Consider the following 19,083-nt stretch of genomic DNA (forward strand, 5'->3'; position numbering starts at 1 on the left):
CCCAATTATTTAAAGGCAATTGCTTGATCTAGCTGTTTCCTGTTTTGTAAAGAGCCTACTATACATTAAAGAAATAATATTATCTATAAAGAGTTTCCCTCAAAGTGCCATATAATGAAAATGTGTCCTTAGATTTGTTTCTGAGTCATTTGAGAGTTTCTGTATTTTCCCCCTTTCTGAGTTCCAGCCTGTGCTCTTCTCTTCGTAGGATTAGTGATTATATGGATCTGACCCCTGTAGACATTGTAGGGAAGAGATGCTACCACTTCATCCATGCTGAAGACGTCGAGGGCATCAGGCACAGTCACCTGGACTGTAAGTATCTCCTGGGTATGGGTATAACACAAGCTGGTGTCTCTCTCTGATGCTTGTTTGGTTTTAGTGCTGATATCTCACTGCCTCTCTCCTGTGTACATTTGAGACAACCGTCAGCGCACCATGAGAAAAAGTGAAACATAAATCACTTCAGCTTGTGTTAGATTGGAAGTTGGACCTCAGGCCCAGAGAAATTGCTGGATCTTTAGGCACTCACCCTGAATTTCGTGGTCTCTTGTGCTCTCTCTCCCATGAGGTGGTTTGGGACCTTTGTCTTAAGTGCTTTCTTGACCCTTCCATTTCCTAGAGAGCAACTTCAACGCTGAAATTTTTTGTCCCAGTTACAAAATATATATGAGGAGAAGACACGTTCAAATAGACCAGAGCCTCATAAAAATTCCCACTTGACTAGCCATAGAACTGGGGCTGGGGGGAAAGCCAAGGGGTAGGGACAGAGCACATCTTGTGGAAGTCACCACCACCCTTTGTGGGCACAAGAGGTCTCAAAGGCAGCGTCTTTTCACCGTATTCTGGAGAGAGGGGGTTATTCAGAGGAGCAGGCACCGCCACGTCCTGACTCGTGGGAGAGAGAAACTAATCTCAGCTCTTTGAGTCCAGTTCCCATCTCCTGACCTACAGCCCGAACCCCAAAGCCCCTTCTGTGATGCGTAAGAAAGGACAGAGAAGCTGGGTTCTGCTGGGTCTAAGGGATAACTCGCACACCAACGTCCTAATGCAGCTCCCCTCATCAGTCAGCGGGCCTGTTTACGCTGTGTGTAGAAGGGGCCTGACAATCCCATAAGTCACGAGGCACTGATCTGGTGAGCCACTTAGGAAAGGGGTGCTCTCTTCCAACCAGAGGTTCTTTTTATGACCATTCAATAGAGTCTTCCTGAAAGATAAAGGCCCAAGCTAGCTATATTCCTAGAAGGTTCTAAACCCAAATCTAATCTGTGGTTGTAAATACCTACAGAGTACCACAAATGAGATGGTACAGCTTGAAGATGAAGTTTTTTGGTAATAAAACTCAGCTGGGTGGCCTTTGTATTTATCTGCTCACCCTTTTCTTGCCATGGTCAAAGAGAGTTTTTTTCAGATCTGTCCTGCCCTTGAATCGACTCAACGGCACTGGGTTTGGTTTGGTTTTGGGGTCCTGCCCTTTGCAGCTGTTTACTCATTTCAAACTCAGATCTTCAAAAACAAAATAGATAGTAAACTAGCCAGGAGAAACCCTAGTGGCACCGTGGTTAAGAGCTACGGCTCCTAACCAAAAGATCAGTTCGAATCCACCAGGTACTCCTTGGAAACTAGCCAAAGTCTCAGAGTGTGAGCATCTTGTGCTGTGTTTTTAACCCTCATTAGAACACTGACATGGGACCAAGGTCAACATCAAATCTTGTGTGTGCCATGGCTCTGGAAGAGTCTGTCTGCAGGGCTGCTCTTCAGCAGGTTCCATTCCCAACACTGAACTTGTGTCTAAAAATTGCACACCAGGGATTTAGGGAACACACTTGTTGCTAAGAATGAATGGGTGTCATGTATTAATGGAAGCAGATGGCTCTCCAATTAATTGCAATAAAAATTGATGCTGTTTCCTGAAGAGAAACATCAGGTTCTTTGTAGGTGTGAATTCAGGGGAAATAGAAAAAGTCAGGACCTTTGGAGGAAGCCACGGATATATTTTTGAATGAATATAGGCCAGAGATACAGACTGAAAAATAATATAGTGTTTGTAAAACACTGTCATAAAGCATGTTTCTGTGTGTATGTGTGTTTGGGGGGGGTGCTTTTTCATTTTGGAATCTTAATTGAGGTCTAAATGCAGAAACCTGATGCTGACCCAAAAAAAAAAAAAAACTTGTCATCTGCAGCTATTATTTGGAAAACACCATGCTCTCTCCCTGGGATTTGATTTACAGCTTGAAGAAACACAATTCCTCAGAAACAGTGTGGCTAGGGAGGTTCATTTCTTCCCATAAAGCAAAGGTCTCCAACAAATGTTTGATGCCCTTCCTTCTGATCTCCTTTTATCTCATTTTCAGTAGCCAGGATAATTTGAGAGTGCTGAAAATAAACTACTCTGCCGTTCACTATTGTGCCAGTCTCCTAATTTTTCTGTTATCGTGCCAACTAATAAACAGAGAGGTATGCTTTCAAATCTGTGGGTTTTTTCATTACTTCATATTGACATACTGGCTATTACTTTATGATTTAGCCTACTAACAATGATTGAGTTCACTCCTTTAACTCATGCACATGACTTCTAATTTTGAGTTCTTTTAATAACCTTAAAGACATGAAAAACAAACAGAATGAGCTGATAACTCTGCACAGTGAAATACACTTCACATATTTAGCTATCATGCTGTGGAGTAACTCTACAATGTCAAGTAGCACACAATTAGTAAAACTGTAGGGGGAGGAAAAGAAGTGTTTTGATCCTGAGGAATTTGGATCCTAATCAGATTGAAATTTCAACGTTCTTACAGTGCTTAATATCTTCAATCACACACACACACAAAAAAAAATTGAACTGATTCCAATGTCGGCTTTTGCTGACTGAAATAAAATGCCAAAATATACAAATGCATCTCACTTTGTACAATAAACATTAACATCATTATAAAGTAAGATTGAGTCTACAATTGTGTGATGGAAGGTATGATGTTTACCTAATTCTCAAACCAAAGCCAGCCCAGTAACAAAATGACAAGAGCATGTAATAAGTCTTGGTTCTGTAAACACTGGAAGAAAAGGCAAAAGCTAGCACAGCATCTTCCTTGTCCAAAGCCCTAGGCTATTACTGAAGGATGCCTCAACTGTGCCTTCTTGGGAGCAGAAGGTCATGGTGACAGAGAATCATTTCAAGAATAAGATAGAATTCTAAAACAAAGGAATGGTTAAAAAATAAACCACATTAACTATTTAGCTTTTCCTCCTAGAGCTATTGGCACAATTCCTGGTTGTGTGCATGAAAGACAGGCTTTAGTCATTTGATGAGAATTCTCATGTTTTTGATGTAAGTCTTATGCTCCAGTTTATGGATAAAACTAAAAATAAATACCCTGTAGCCTTTGCTAATTAAGCATACCTTCTTTATTGCTTGTACCTTTTTCCCCAGCATTAAAAAAAAAAAAAAAATTGCTGTCGAGTCAATTCCAACTCATAGCGACCTTATAGGACAGAGTAGAACTGTCCCATAGAGTTTCCAGGGAGCCCCTCATGGATTCAAACTGCCGACCATTTGGTTAGCAGCCATAGCATTTAACCACTACGCCACCAGGGTTTCCTTCCCCCAGGCATCTGTAAGTCCGTAAAGGAACCTGTCTCTAGAATAAGAAAAAAGTAATGTCAGCTGTATCTGGCTTTGACAGCTCTGATAAGTTGAACCAAGAACCTTACACCATCCACTTTCCCATTAGGTTAACATGAGATGCCCCATAGTGCATTGTGTATCAATGTAAAGAATCACTGAGAATCACATCATCAATGCCAACTGTTGGGTTAATGAAATTACTCTCGGAGTCTGAAATCAAGGGAGCTTCAGTGTCCCTTCTTCACACTGTGACCAAAGACTTCTATGATTTCTTTGTCTTTAAGCCACCTCGTGGGAGTTATTGAATCCCATTTCATTGATTCTTCATGACAAATTAACCAAATCACCATTTCAACATTTGAATTTTAAACCACTCCTATTAGTAATTATTTGAGCATCGTTGCCTCTCTGTCACCCTCCAGTTCTCCATTGCTCAGGAAGTATTGGCCTTGAGATTATCAGTCATGTCTCCCTCCAGTTACCTGGAGTGTCTGTGTCAATCTTGAATTATGAGAGGTCTCAGCACAACCATTTACCACTCTACTTCTGCCTATAGCCAGATAACTAGAAGAGCAGACCACACATGCTGAGCCAGACAGAGATTCATGCTTTGCCTTTCTCTTTATTCCCATTTAATCCAGCCTGAAGGAGGAGCCGAATTTGTCTTCAGATAGCCTTAAGGTTCTTCCTGGGTCAAATCAGCAACCATTTTCTAAAACCCCAGAAAAGCGGTCAGGCAGAAACTTCCTTTTTCTTTATGTCTGCTCCACTAGCAAGGCTCAATACTTTTGGAAATGTGGGGTTTTAGAGAAAAGGAGCCAGAGAATATAGGTGTGGCAGCAGCATTCCTTTCCTAGAATCTTGCCCAAGGAGCCCTGGTGACACAATGGTTAAGTGCTTAGATGATAACCAAAAGGTTGGTGGTTCAAACCCACCCAGCGACTCTCTGAAAGAAAGACATGGCAATCTGCTCTGTAAAGATTATAGTCTAGAAAAGCCTGTGGAGTAGTTCTACTCTGTCACATGAGTCTGCTATGAGTTAAAAGCAACGCAATGGCACCCAACAACACAACAGCAGAACCTTTGCCCAGGATGGTGAAATTCTGAAACAGTGATTTCAGGAAGAGAAAGAACTTCTAGACTGTCCGTAGGATCATGTACAATTAAAAAACCACAGCCCACCTAACATATCAAGGAGTGTTACAAATAATAATAATACAGTAACCTAAGTGTTTATATCTTCATTAGAAACATCTATGTTTCTTAACAAAACTAATACACAGCTACCTGGCATAATGCATTCCATGCTGCTTTGCATCAATAACCCCTACACACTTCGCTCCTGAAGGCTTCTCATTGCCAAATGCAAGCCGACTGCTTAATGCAGGACTAATTAGTATATCCCCTTCCAGTCTGTGGGCCCTCCATTGTAATTCTGTCCCAGCTCATTTTTTTCCACAACCAAACATCAATCAAAGTAAGTGCCCTGCCTGCCTAGGCAACACAAGATGTCCTCCATGCATTTGTCATCTGCCACACAAACAAAGGGGGAATTTAATTGTTGATGTGGGTATACGCAGCCATTGCTCACAGCAAAGGAAACTGCACTCGATGGAAGCAGAGGAAGTATAAAGTTTGATGGGTGGGCCAAATGCAGAAAGCACAGGGGATTTTTTTTTTTCTTTTATTTTCTCTGATCATAGCCTTCCTTCAGGGCTCTGTCTTCAGCAATTTAGCTGCAGCCCGGTCACTGACTGGACTTTTTCCCGGAGCAAATGAGTTTTTCCATTTCTTCTATATGAATATGAAAATTCCCATGAAAGGAAACGCATGTAAGAACCACCAAGCCTATCTTTCTTCAGAAGCCAAGTCAGCCCACATCGTGTGCCTGTAGGTTAACTAAAAAGACTGTCACATGGAGACAAGATAAAGCTAGTTTATATGCAGGACTGAATTAGTATTATTGTTTTATGGTTTTTGTTTTTGTGAGTGTGGTTTTTTTTTTTTTTTTTTTTTTTGGCAAGTGCTGATTTTGGCTTTGCAAGTCCAAGGGCAGGCAAGTACAGAAAACAGAGACCAGCAAGAGGACATAACGACTAGCCGAGTGTCTCTGCTCTACTTGCCACTCACATGTAGCCCATGTACCAGCAATACTGGCATCCCCTGGGATTTCATAGAAATGCAGAATCTCAGATCTACCCCAGACTTCCTGAGTCCGAATTTGCAGTTTACAGGATCCCCAAGCTGACTAGTATTCATGTTAAAGTTTAAGAAGCGTTGGTTATACTAGGATTTAGAAGGCATTATTTTACATGGAGTAAATAGTAAATGCAAATTGACTAAACCATCTTAAGGATTTCATTTTCTTCTCCACTTGGATAAGTTTTATTAATAGCAGCAAAATAACCAGTTGTCAATGAGTCAGCTGTGACTCATGGGAATCCCATGTGTGTCAAAGGAGAACTGAGCTCTACAGGGTTTTTAATGATTGATTTTTGGAAGCCCTGGTGGCGTAGTGGTTAAGTGCTACGGCTGCTAACCAAAGGGTCAGCAGTTCGAATCCACCAGGCACTCCTTGGAAACTCTATGGGGCAGTTCTATTATGGGTTTCGGGAATAGATAGCCAGCCCTTTCTTTCAAGGAGCCTCTGAATGGAGTCAAACCTCCGACCTTCCCTTTAGCACCACTCACAGACTCCAGCAGTAAAATATAAATGTTGAATTGGCTCTAAGGTTATCTCATTCTGGGTTCAAACTAAATGAGTATGTGATGACTTGATAAGGAGGTTGATTTGTTTTACAAAATTTAAAGTTTTGGTTATCAATGGAGAAAGTTAGCAGTTAAATAGCAGTAATATCAAATGTATAAGCAAAGAAAATCTTTGAGTTTCACCCACCCAGGTTAATATTTTCCTATGTGTACACTGGATTATATGTATGAATATGAGAATACTTTTCCTGTTTAAATTCACCTCATATTTGTGAGTACTAATTTTTTTTTATTATATACACAGAGCCTTGGGAAGTTGCTCTGAGGTTTCAAAAATAACTAAAATATCATCTCTACCTTTGAGGAGCTTATAGATTATTAGAGGAAACAACATGAAAACAGTTAATTCTGAAAAGGCAGCATAAAATGGGAAGTATTAAGATGTGTAAACAAAATGCAGAAACCCCAGGTGTGTGGGAAACCAAAGGGTGAAAGGAGGAAAAATAACAGAGGAGCCACATCTTCCCTGGTCCTTGACAGAGGTAAGGCAAGAAACCAAGATGGCAGAAAATATGGCGGCCATGTTAAGGGCATTCCAGGCTGAGAAGAAGGTTGTGGAATACGAAAACACATGATCTTTTGTCTCTCCCCAGGGAGTAAGCCAGATCTTTGATGTGACTGAAATATTTAATACAATTCTAACAGGGATTCTTGGACTTTTCTTATTACTAGTCCAATTAATAACTACTTTTCTTACAGTAAAAAAATAACACCTGATATTTTTGAGAAAATAACCCATTGTTCTAACGAGGCACAATCAGAAAAAATAAAAACCATGCTTCTAAATCATCCATTTTAACCTAACATCCCAAAATTAATTCCATTACTTATTACAATAGCATTTGTTCTTAATCTTGTATAAACTATTTAAAAAAAAAAAAAAAAGCCTTCTCTAAGACATTTAAAGACATCCTGCTTATCTCAAAAAACTTCAACTTTTTTTTTCTACCAAATAAGCAGAACATAGTATTTAATTTGTGTATGTGTCTGGCATACAATTGCTTTTCCATAATTATGGGAGTTAAGTAAAGATCAGGTTATTTAAACCTCTTTATAAACTCCCACATTCTTTTTTGGCTTCCTAGAATTTTCAGTGAGGCATATCATTTTTTTTTTTTTTTTCATATCAGTTAGAATGCGTCTGGCTGCAAGTAACAGAAAACCCAGGTAGAAATGATGTAAACCTTCTCTGCAATTCTCTTAACTTTCTGTTTATGACCAAAAGACAGCTACAGGACCTCAAACCATCAAGCTCTCACAAAGCAACGTTCACAGTCAGGAAAGGGTCAGTCCCTTTTTGTGTTCATTTTTGAGAGCTAAGAAAATGTTTCCAGAGACACCTTCCCCCCCACCCCCCAAGTAGGGAGAAGCCCCCTTGAGCCTCATTTCCAGGATTTCATCAACAACAATGTATAAGTCCCAGCCATATACTGGCAAGGGGGTGGAATTACCGTACTAGTTTAAGCAATTGAGATTTTCCCCCCTGAGACTTGGGAGGGGATCATCAAATATAAAAACCCAAATTAGAATTCTGTTATCCAGAAGGCAGTGGCAGAATAGCTGTTCAATAATTAACAATGAAAAGTCTTTAATATTTTCACTACAAATTACTTGGATTTCTAAAAATCTACACAAGAGATGACCAAATGGAATTTGTCTGGGCTCTTTTAAATATTCCTGATTTTGTGGAACACTAGGTTTTGTATACCATTTATGTATTTATCTTCACAGATGTTTAGTGGACTTCATGAAATAACTATATCCAGGACCACAGGGTCCACCAGAGACATAAAATAAATCTGAGTTCTTTCCACATCCTAATCAGCTTTAAAAAAAAAAAAAAAAACTCATTGCTATCAAGTCGATTCCCATTCATAGCATAGGACAGAGTAGAACTGCCCCATATAGTTTCCAAGGCTGTAAATCTTTAAAGAAGCAGACTGCCAAATCTTTCTTCCATGGAGTGGCAGGTGGGTTAGAACTGCCAACCTTTCGGTTAGCAGCCAAGTGCTCAACCACTGCACCACCAGGGCTCCCTAATCAGCTTAACCTCACCAATATTTTATTCTTCTCAATTCTCAGAGATGAAGAATTCACCCAGCTTAGGTCAGACCCCTGGGCTTTCATAGGCCTACATACCACTTTCCAGAGCAATTATCACTGTTATACTTTTTAATTTATTGGTAAAAAGGATTGATAAGCATCTGTCTCTCATTCAAAGACAAGTAGAAGTTAATCCCTATTTCCAGAGTGAAAAAAACTTTTTCAAAACTCTCCTTTAGTAGGGACACCATCCCCCTGAGTCTCACTGAACAGTGTTTAATCATATTCCAAACTTACACCAATCACTGGCAAAGGGAATGGAATTACCATTTTTTTTTTTTAATGAAGACTAGGAAACCCTGGTGGTGTAGTGGTTAAGTGCAATGGCTGCTAACCAAAGGGTCAGCAGTTTGAATCTGCCAGGCGCTCCTTGGAAACTCTATGGGGCAGTTCTACTCTGCCCTATAGAGTCACTATGAGTAGGAATCGACTCGATGGCACTGGGTTTGGTTTTTGGTTTGTTAATGAAGACTAATACGCGCAAGCAGGTCCGTGACAGATTTTGCTCACTGTGCTATCCCCCAATGCCTGCAGAGAGTATGCACTCAAAAAATATTTACTGAATAAATAAATGAATCCACCATTTCCTTTATTTCCCAGCCATAAATCTTTCTTAATACCATGCTCAGGAATTTACTGCTTCTCTTTTATATAGCATATACTCACACACATGCGCACACACACACACAAGTATAAAGGCTAAAAAATACTCTGTCCTTGACTGTTTCAGGTTGAGAAGGGCAAGAATGGGTGGTACTAAAACTCCCTGGTTGAACTGAAAACAGCTTGAAAAAAATCTGAGATCTGGATGTCACTCACACCAACCATTACTTTGATTCTTCCTGTCCCCGAACACGATACCATCAGTGTTTAAAAGCCTTGGTGTCCAACCCAGTGCATTATCATAAAGAGGAGGGAAATTTATTTCTTAAACTTAACAAATTGACATGTTTTAAATCAATGAAAAGTTTTCTGCATGATTCAATATTAACAGTTAATAAAAATCTATCAATTGGCAGTGGTGGAAGGAAAAAACCTCTTCCGAGGTTATAAATCACACAGATAGCAATTCAAGCAGGGCCTGTCATTACTGTATTAGGGGGAAAATCCATAGATGATGCATAGTCTTCACAGAACATCCACAGGTCTTCTGTCCTTAAGCTCGTAATTCACATTAAGTATCAAATATCATTAAACTTTACCAAAGACCGTTCTGCACAGAGATTTACAGAAAAACTAAAAACCAATTTGTGGATGCCTGCTATTTAATACATGCAGCTCACTAATTGCAAAATCTATAGGCAAGTCTGCAGAGCATCAAAGCTTCAGTTGATTCTATGAGCCGTTCTAAATGAACAACTGTCTCTATTTCGAGGAAATAAAGCACTTAATGCGCAGTTTCTGACAATAACGCTGCTTCTCCTGTGGATTTTGAAAATGACCTTTCTGTGAGCATCAAGGACTCCTTTTAGATAAAGACTCTTGTTCTTGTTTTAAGTCTATGCCAGGCTCATTCCCCTATAGCCTACAGTTTTCAAAAGCAGAGGAAAGAGTAATCCAGAATTAAAAAAAAAAAAAAAAATCCTGTTTCCAGAATGAAGTTCCCTGTCAGCCTGCTTTGGGCCTTAGGTGGAGAAGCAGAGATTAAAGAGTCAGTATTCTTTTTCATGTTTCATCTGCCAGTTTTGTGAATGTAGAAAGAGAACCAGTGGCTACAGCTAAGCATCCAACTGTGGTAGTAAGTAGAAAATGAGATTCTAGCTCCCCCTTACTTACACGCACACACATGCACACGCACACACGTACACACACACACACTCTGGTGAATTCAGAATCACTTTTTAGTTTCTAGCAGAAGGCACCGCTGTCCACCTGTCCTCTGCACCTCCAGGAGGGGGTGGATGGCGCTGCAGATGTGGCCCTCATATCGCCATGACAATAATGAAGCTCTTTGTTCCGCTGTGTGAATGTGAAGTGTGGAATCTCCGATGATCTCACCATTTCCTATTTATTCTGTACTTACCTGAATACACCAAGTACTGCAGCTTTTTAATGCATATGCAAACCACTAAAATGTCCTTTTGTGAGACATTTTGCTAAAAGACTGCTTTTGATACGTGTTCTTCATCTCCTCTTCAAACTGCATTAGACTGCTTCCTTCTGTTTAAGACACAACTCACCATTTAGAATTGTTGGCTTTGATTTTGTAGACCAGCCGAACAGAAAGAGACCATGGTCTCTTTTTTTCTCCATATTTCTGAAGGCAAACCTGTACTGATTTGTTTTGATTTACCAACAGAATTACGTGCCTGCCACAGACGCTGACTTCCTTTATGTCCTTTCAGTCATCCGTCTATTTCTGTGGACAATGTTTTCCCCAGGAAAACTGAAATTCCCCTGTTGGTAACTGTGTGCTAAGTCATGGATGTGTGCTTCAGGGAAAAAAAAAAAAAAGTTAATCAAATTTCAGAGTAGTTATTCTCTGCAAGTGGCATATCTCTTGTATGCCAACTACCAGGTAACATTTAAAAAAGAAATTCAATAAAACTTAGCATCTAGTATTTTAGGGGGGAAGCATGTATTTGATGTAAAGGTCACTTGTTCTAAAATGTAAGCGCTCTATAATTTTCTTTTGATTGAACTGTGGATGCAGCTCCCTTCATAGTTAGCCTGGGGTAGTGTTTTCACTCTAATAGCCAAAGGGACACATTCTCGTGGTTTTCTAATTGTCAGATAAGCAGGACTGCAGCAGTTCAACTGGGAGGATTTAAGTCTATTTCTATTGTATTTTCCTCACTCACGTGGGGTCACCTCTGTTCAGAGCACAGTTTGTAAGTCTCAAGGTGCCTTTAGCTTGGGGTGGTGGGGAATGTTAGTGACAACTTCTTGCTTTTCCTTGGAGCGAAAACAGTCAAAAGCAATTAGTTACACCCTGTACTTCCCCGTGAAAAAGCACGTGTTCTCATGTGGTCACAGAGGCGTTCACAATTATGTCTGGGGTCATTCGAAATTATAAGTGAACCCACGAAGAAAGGAGTGTGTCCGTCCTTTGGTCTTCAGGTTTACTCTGCAGGATCTGAGAAAATGCCATTTAAATACTTTGAAATACTTTGATCAAACTAACTTGTGTAGTATTCATTAGTGTGATTTCAAGAACTTAATTCTAGAAATGTTGTGATGTGCTCAGTGATTTCAGTGAGGGACACACAAGCTATTTCTACACAAAAATTGTGGAGGGGAGAAAGCAAACTTAGGGATACACCAAAGAGAAAGTGCTAGGTTAAGTGTTAGAAGTACTCTGACCCAGTCATGGGCATGAGAGCACAAATATGGTCTACATATGTAATTTCCTTTCCTTCCCTTCCTTCCCTTTCATGGTTATGAATTTACTCCTGAGCTCATTGATTTGATGAGTATCTGTCTGTTTTCAAGGAAACTCTGGTGATGTAGTGGTTAGGAGCTATGGCTGCTAACCAAAAAGGTAGGCAGTTTGAATCCACCAGGTGCTCCTTGGAAACTCTCTGGGGCAGTTCTACTCTGTCCTGTAGGGTCACTGTGAGTTGGAATCCACTTCATGGCAACGGGTTTTTGTTTTTTAAATCTCATTTCAAGGGACAATTAACTATTTTTAATGACTTCCCTATCAGATAGCTTGTGTAATGCTTATTTGTGTTTTTCACCATAAAAGGAATTTTTATAAAATAGGCAGGCACAAACATTCTCTCATTTCTCTCTGCTACCTAAAGCTAAAACTTGAAAATAAAAACAACGGCCACTGGATTAAAGAGAATGGAAAAAGTTTTTCAAGTTCTCTGATTTATTACAAACTACAAATCTCTTTCAAACTGGCACCAAGGTGGCTTTTCTTCTTGAGCTGATTAGAACCACATGAGCTCAGGAAAAGCTGTCAGCTCCTGCCTCTGACGCAGCTGGAATGATCCAACTGATTTGCCAGTTTTTTTTTTTTTTTTAAGATGCTTCATCCCAAAGTCATGTATTTCTATTCTGGAGCCCCAAGCAAAAATTACTCCTTGTTCATTTTAAAAGAAGTAAAATTCCATTGTGACCTCTTTTATGGGACCTCTTGCAAACAGAAGCCACTTGGGCAATATTCCGGTCAACATTTCTTGCTAGCCTGGGAGACTAACTCAGTGCCTCGTTTTTAGTTATCTGATTTCCCACTGACATATGGGAGTCTCATCCAGAAAACACTAATTCCAAGGAAGTAGTCACCATCTAACACCATGCTAGGATGTTTGTCTTTTAAGGATTCTGTCAGGCTGGCCCAGGGTAAAACTATGGATTAAGTCACACTGATCTCTTCAGCTGACCATGGTGGGCTCCCTGATTCTGCTTTTTCGGTGTTAACCATGGTAAGTTGAAGGCCCTCAAATAGCTGCTGGCTCCCCAAGGAATTCCAGAAATTCCTTAGTGGTTCCCTTCCTCATTCATCCTTTCGCAGCCACCTCCTCACATCAAAACTTACCTGTCCTGCCTCTCATAAAGGCCTTCTCTCCTTGCTAGATGGCCCCAGCCTGCATCATAAAGACTATTAGTGTGCTAATGGGTCCTCAGAAACAGGTATTTTCCTTCTGAAGAAAAACAGATACATTTAAGTCATATTGCCTTGAGTCAAAGAGATGATGCCACAATATCTTTTTTTTTTCTTCTTCTTTTTTTTAAGCAAGTAAGTTTTCAGCCCCCTTCACAGCACACATCTAGAGACCACCAGGGAGGCAGGTGTTTTGCCCGCTATTCATTTTAAAACTGGGATTCTGTTTGTTTTCAAGAAAGAGAAAGGGTATTATTAGGAATGGAGGGAGGTGATCTTTACCTTGATTCTGCAAATTCGAATTTGACTTTATAATTGCTTTCTCACTTTGACCCTACCTATATGGTTTTTTATATATATGGTTTTTTTTTATTTATATATATATATGTATATATATATATGTATATATATATATATACTTTGTATTCTAGGGATATTTTTTTTTTTTTTGTCTTCTGCTTTTGGTCAAAATCCAACCCAGAACAGCCAGCCAGGCTGGGCTGATCTAGCCTTCCATCTCAATGTTTTCTTCATGAGATTCTGAAGGGGACTTCCTAGTCTCTTTGCCTTTATTGACCGTACTAAAGCTATTTGAAATCCTTCCTTATTCCAGATATGAAGTAGAATTATACCACCAACCACTGATGGGGTCCTGTAAGTTTTCTCTGTGAAAATAGTGGACAGAATTACAGAGTACACCTTTCCTCTATTAATAGTTCACCAGGTTGAGAGGATTTGAATAAAAGCACATCTTGTTGCAGGCAACGATGGTTTGACAGGAGAGATGTGTGACAGAGTTCCTATTTTACTGCTTTCAGCTTCACCATGCAGTTTTGAAGCCACGCATATAGAATGGTAGAACTTACAATTGCCTACAGAAGGAAGCACAATGCTACCTGCAGAGCCTCACCACCAACAGAAGAGGACAGTTCTGCCCTTAAAAATACCCCCAAGCTGTTGAATAGTTTCAGAACAGAACGTAGCTCTATTTGAAATATTCATCAAAGCAAGGCTTTTCCAAGCAACGGTTTAGACATAATTACTAAATTTTACAACTATTGATTTAGGGTATTGTGAGAAAAAGAGAGATTGGGAGAAACATCGAAGTTTTATATGTTTATGGATATAGTATGTGGCGGTCTGACTTTTTAATCACAGTCAGAGCCAGGAAGGGTGGCTCAAAACACAACGGGAAGAATTTCTACAGCCTTAAACGCTGCTTTTTGCCAAAGTGACTCCTTCCCTTTACCCATCCACCCCCCCCCAAAAAAAAATCAAAATGTACTTCATGAAACTATTGTATATGAAGCACTTATTAGCCGTAATTAAATGGACAATATGAATTTACTACGTCTTTAGGACTCTGGCTTGTTCTGGTTTAGAGCAAGATGATTAATGCAAATACATATTACTTGAGATAACCATTTAGCAGCTAATTTAGCCAAATTTATTACAGCAGTTAGAGGTTTTTTCATTTTAGCAGACGGAGACAAGGACGTGCCAAAAGTGGGCGACGTAGATGAGTGCACACTGCCCTCTAGTGGCCACCCAGCTGGTGCGCTCTTGGGGTGCGCCCAGTTGCTGCGATACTACCCAAGTACTCACCGCCGGGTTTGCACATTTCCGGCATCCTTTTAGACCATTCCCGTCCGTAGCACTTTATTTCAGGGATGATTTAGTGCACTTTCCCTTTTTACTAGCTCAGGAGTACTCAGATACAAATCAAATCAGTTTCAACTCGGCAAGATTTTGGTTAAAGTATCATTTTTAACATCTGCATTTTAAAGCTCTCTTTTCAGTGGGTGTTTAATGGCACCGTTTCACATTACTGATTGTTTTTACTTGTTCCTTCATTTTGGGCCATATTTCAGAGTCTGTGTGAAGCTGTCACTCCGGCACTAGCCGAGTCAATTCTGTGCCTCCCTTAGGCCAGTGTTTCTCTCTGACTCGGCTGGGGAATTTATTTTGTTTCCGCATTCAGCAAAGCCTCACCAGAATTTCCCCAGACCGACGGACGGAAATTTAGTTCATCCGTAGACTGTAAATTCTGTGAGACAAGATCAAAAGGAGTGGGTGTGTAAGTACACTGGTTGCCATGGCTGGCACTGAGGTGAAATGATAAAAGACCAGAGGGGTAAGGTGTCTTCGGAACCATTTAAGTATCCAGAATCTCAAAGTGGTTTACCTTGGAGCTATGAATAAATCACATATGAATTTGCCTTTCTTACCATCTGAGTCAAACCCATTGACAATATCTGCACTGCATTAGGTGTTCTGTGAGCCACAAAGATTTGTAGTCCTTTTATTCTTCCTCTCACACCAAAGTCTTGCTACAAATGGTCGTAACCCTCACTCCAAAGCTGCTGCTCCACTGAATTGTTGATTTTATTTGTCCTACTAATGGAATTCTACATTGAGCATACAGAGGGGCACCCATGGCATGGTGTGGGACTTCCTATCTCTATACTTGAGGTTTTGCAGAGACGAAATTCATCTGGTCCCAGTCTTAACACACAATACCTTTTGTTTTTGTTTTTTCCTCCCCCAGTGCTGAATAAGGGTCAGTGTGTAACAAAGTACTACCGTTGGATGCAGAAGAATGGAGGCTATATTTGGATACAGTCTAGTGCCACCATCGCGATTAATGCCAAGAATGCAAACGAGAAGAATATCATCTGGGTGAATTATCTTCTTAGGTATATTTTGTAATCTCTTTCCTTTCTGTCTTAGTTACGAAGTACAAGGCCCAAGGTTCATAGCTAACATGTTGTGAGTGTTGTCTTTTAACAGTACCTTGTGTGGAATCACATGGAAATTCCACTCTCCCCCCCCCACCCGCCGCCCCAAGATGGAAAGAAATATGAGAAGATCAAAGCTGGGTGGGAAGGGAAGTCCAGGGCAGATGTGTAAACTTTTCAATAATTCTTGCTTAACATTTGGGCAGCTCTGAAGAAGAGGCTTCAGTTTCCTGACAAATGCTCAGGTTAGGAAAAGAATACAGACTTTCACCTACAGCTGAAACATTTAGGATGTACCTCCTTATCCTCACCACACATATACACACTCACCCGCCCTAAAAAAAAAATTCTGTGAAAATTAAGCAAAAAGGGAATGGGAAGAAATAGCAGGGTACATCATATTCCTCTTCATATCCCATCCCGTGGAGGCCCTCAGCATATTACATAGAATTTGATTGCCTAACCATTTCAGTTTTAAAAGGTAAGCAAAGTGAGTTGCTTTGCCAGAATCAAGACAATTATCAGTATAAAAATGGAAGTAATTTCTTTTGCCTAATGCTCTGGGATCTCAGGCAAGTTTCTCTGCTGTTTTATTGTGTCCTAAAATTCATACCCATACATGAGACCAAGCCCTAATGCTGCCTGAAGTATAATGTGAGACACCATTTCTTTCTCCTTCCCTATCTCCTTTCTGCCTTTGGACTCAAACAAGCAGCAAAGTAACCAAGGCAAACAGACTGGATGGTCTGAGTTTGAAAGCAAGCCTTCCAGAAGGTTCTCCACCAAGCCTGTCTGTGGTGAAGCCATCACAGTGCTCAGCCTGGCTCCCTTCCACCACCGTCATTCCAGTCTTTGGCATCTCATGGCCTAAAGCAAGGCCCACACATAGTCTGAGTAGGAAACCTTCCAATATGGAAATAGATGAAATAAAATCACCAAATACTCATGAGTTTTATACCATTTAATCAATAGTTTTGATCTAAAGTTGCAGAGACTAACTTCTTAACCCTTCTCACTCCTTCCATTTAGGCAGCCATGGAGTTGATGAGGCAATAATAAAGGACCAGATAGGAAGAAATCTCCCAGAATGGTAAAATGAGGTGAAACTAGAGTTGTAGGGTTAAGACCCAAATGGATTACTTCAGTACCCTGGCTTTATATCGTTGCTGACCCCTTCTAGCCTATGGTGTTGTTGTTACCAATGTCTAACTCTTGATAGTAACACCATTTTTGCCTAGCAAAAGAATATCAGTGCCACAATGCCTTATTCTATTTTCTTTTAAGTGAGTTTTTATAACCTTCTGTATTACAAATGGCTATTGGTTCCTAAAACACTGTGTAAAGATTCCCTGACACCAGAACCTATCTTGAATACCTCATAAATACAGGGGGTACTTTGCATGAAAATCAAGCCTTAGACGAAGTCACATTAAATACACAGTTACACCTTTAGAGAGATTTAACGTAGAGTAGAAGAGGTCAAAAAAGGAAAAAGAAGGTAGATAAATGAAGACTCTTTTAAGTGGTGCACATTAAGGCCCTCTTCAGAGCAATAATCATTAGTGTCTGATTGATATGCTCTCGGTAGCAAGCACACTCATGCCTTCAAGTCATCGCCAAAGTACGGGAATACATTCTGAAGGGCCGGTGTGCTGATGAGCCATGGTTGTTAGCATCTCGGCTCCCTTTGACTGTCTCAAAGAAAAATGGGACTCAGGTATCCCCTGTCTAGATTATCAGCCAAAGGGCAACGCCTTCCATTCATAAGACCTACTGGAAATTTTCCTACTCAGACTATGTGTGGGCCTTGCTTTAGGCCATGAGATGCCAAAGACTGGAATGACGGTGGTGGAAGGGAGCCAGGCTGAGCACTGTGATGGCTTCACCACAGACAGGCTTGGTGGAGAACCTTCTGGAAGGCTTGCTTTCAAACTCAGACCATCCAGTCTGTTTGCCTTGGTTACTTTGCTGCTTGTTTGAGTCCAAAGGCAGAAAGGAGATAGGGAAAGAGGAAGAAATGGTGTCTCACATTATACTTCAGGCAGCATTAGGGCTTGGTCTCATGTATGGATATGAATTTTAGGACACAATAAAACAGCAGAGAAACTTGCCTGAGATCCCAGAGCATTAGGCAAAAGAAACTGCCTCCATTTTCGTTTGGGTAACAAAGACCAGTCTTCAGGCTGAATAGCCACAATCACAAACATGGAGGACCTGTTTCAGCTGACCTAAAGATTCACCCTGAGGTCAATGATAAAAAATATATATATAATTTGGGTGACAGGTGACCTGTGCCCCCCCATGGCATCTGGACCAAGCAGAGCTTTAGCAGAGGAAATGTCACCAAGCCTGCCACTCATTAGCTGTCACTCCTACAGTCTAGAGATCTAGTAAGAATAATAACAAAACGGCAACCATTGAAGTTTTTCTTTCCCACATTCTTGTCCTTTATTCTTCCCTGAGCAATACTCTCATGCTACCAGTTCCTCCCTAGAATCCCGCATGTCTGGGCCCCTGTTCTATCATTACTGCTCCTCCGGTCTTCTTTCCATTTCTTTACAATACTTGATAAGATCAGAGGCTCTTGTGAGTATTCATAGGTTGTATAAGTACTAAGTCCACCTTCCCACCATTCGTCTCCTCTGATTACCTAGAGAGAACTGTGCTGCTGAAGCTAATTCACACTAAGGAGTAAATGCCTGATGATCCATTTTAGTGAATTAACCCCCCCAGGGACATTTGCAATTCTAGAACAGTGTCTGAAACAATGATGCTCTAATATAGGAATTTCAGTAGAGATTAGCAAATAAGTCAGTAATAAACTATTGAAATCTCTGCTTGACTGGCCATCCTGGAAGGATAAAAGAGACACTCCCATTTTGAGACAAAGAGCTTTCCTTGTGCCTTCAGGTTACACCAGGTGTAGTACAGATACATCACTATGCTCACACATCCAGCTGGCCTTGGAGTGGCATTTCCAGAAGACTGTTAAACTGACCGAACATGTCCTCTTTTCCAGAAGAAGCTGATTTCCGAATTAAAAATGGAACAAAAATTGAGCACATTTGTGCAAATATGGTTAGCTCCATCCTGTTAGGGCCTCCTTCACACTGGGACTCTCCCCACTGCAATCAGTTTTCCAGCTAACAAGCCACAGGTGTACACCACATGAGCAGAAGAAAATGTGATTGTAATGGGTGTGTTGACAGTTCAGTAGCCATAATACATGCATCCCAAGGTGCACCTGTGCACCTGTCCTACAGTTAGGCACTTAGGGCTCTGAGTCTCCC

At 40.5% G+C, this 19,083-nt stretch overlaps 1 protein-coding gene across 12 annotated transcripts in view; it reads left to right on the forward strand.

The window, feature by feature from the left end:
• The window catches only part of NPAS3 (neuronal PAS domain protein 3), a 966,848-nt gene that overhangs the window by 943,484 nt on the left and 4,281 nt on the right, over positions 1-19,083 (forward strand). For all 12 annotated transcript variants that reach the window (XM_049897603.1, XM_049897590.1, XM_049897591.1 and 9 more), the window contains 2 exons: positions 209-315; positions 15,604-15,751. In XM_049897603.1, coding sequence (XP_049753560.1) covers positions 209-315; positions 15,604-15,751 — 255 coding nt within the window. The remainder of the gene's footprint in view (positions 1-208; positions 316-15,603; positions 15,752-19,083) is intronic.

Source organism: Elephas maximus, chromosome 10 (assembly GCF_024166365.1).
Source record: "Elephas maximus indicus isolate mEleMax1 chromosome 10, mEleMax1 primary haplotype, whole genome shotgun sequence".
In the NCBI taxonomy this organism is placed as follows: domain Eukaryota; kingdom Metazoa; phylum Chordata; class Mammalia; order Proboscidea; family Elephantidae; genus Elephas; species Elephas maximus.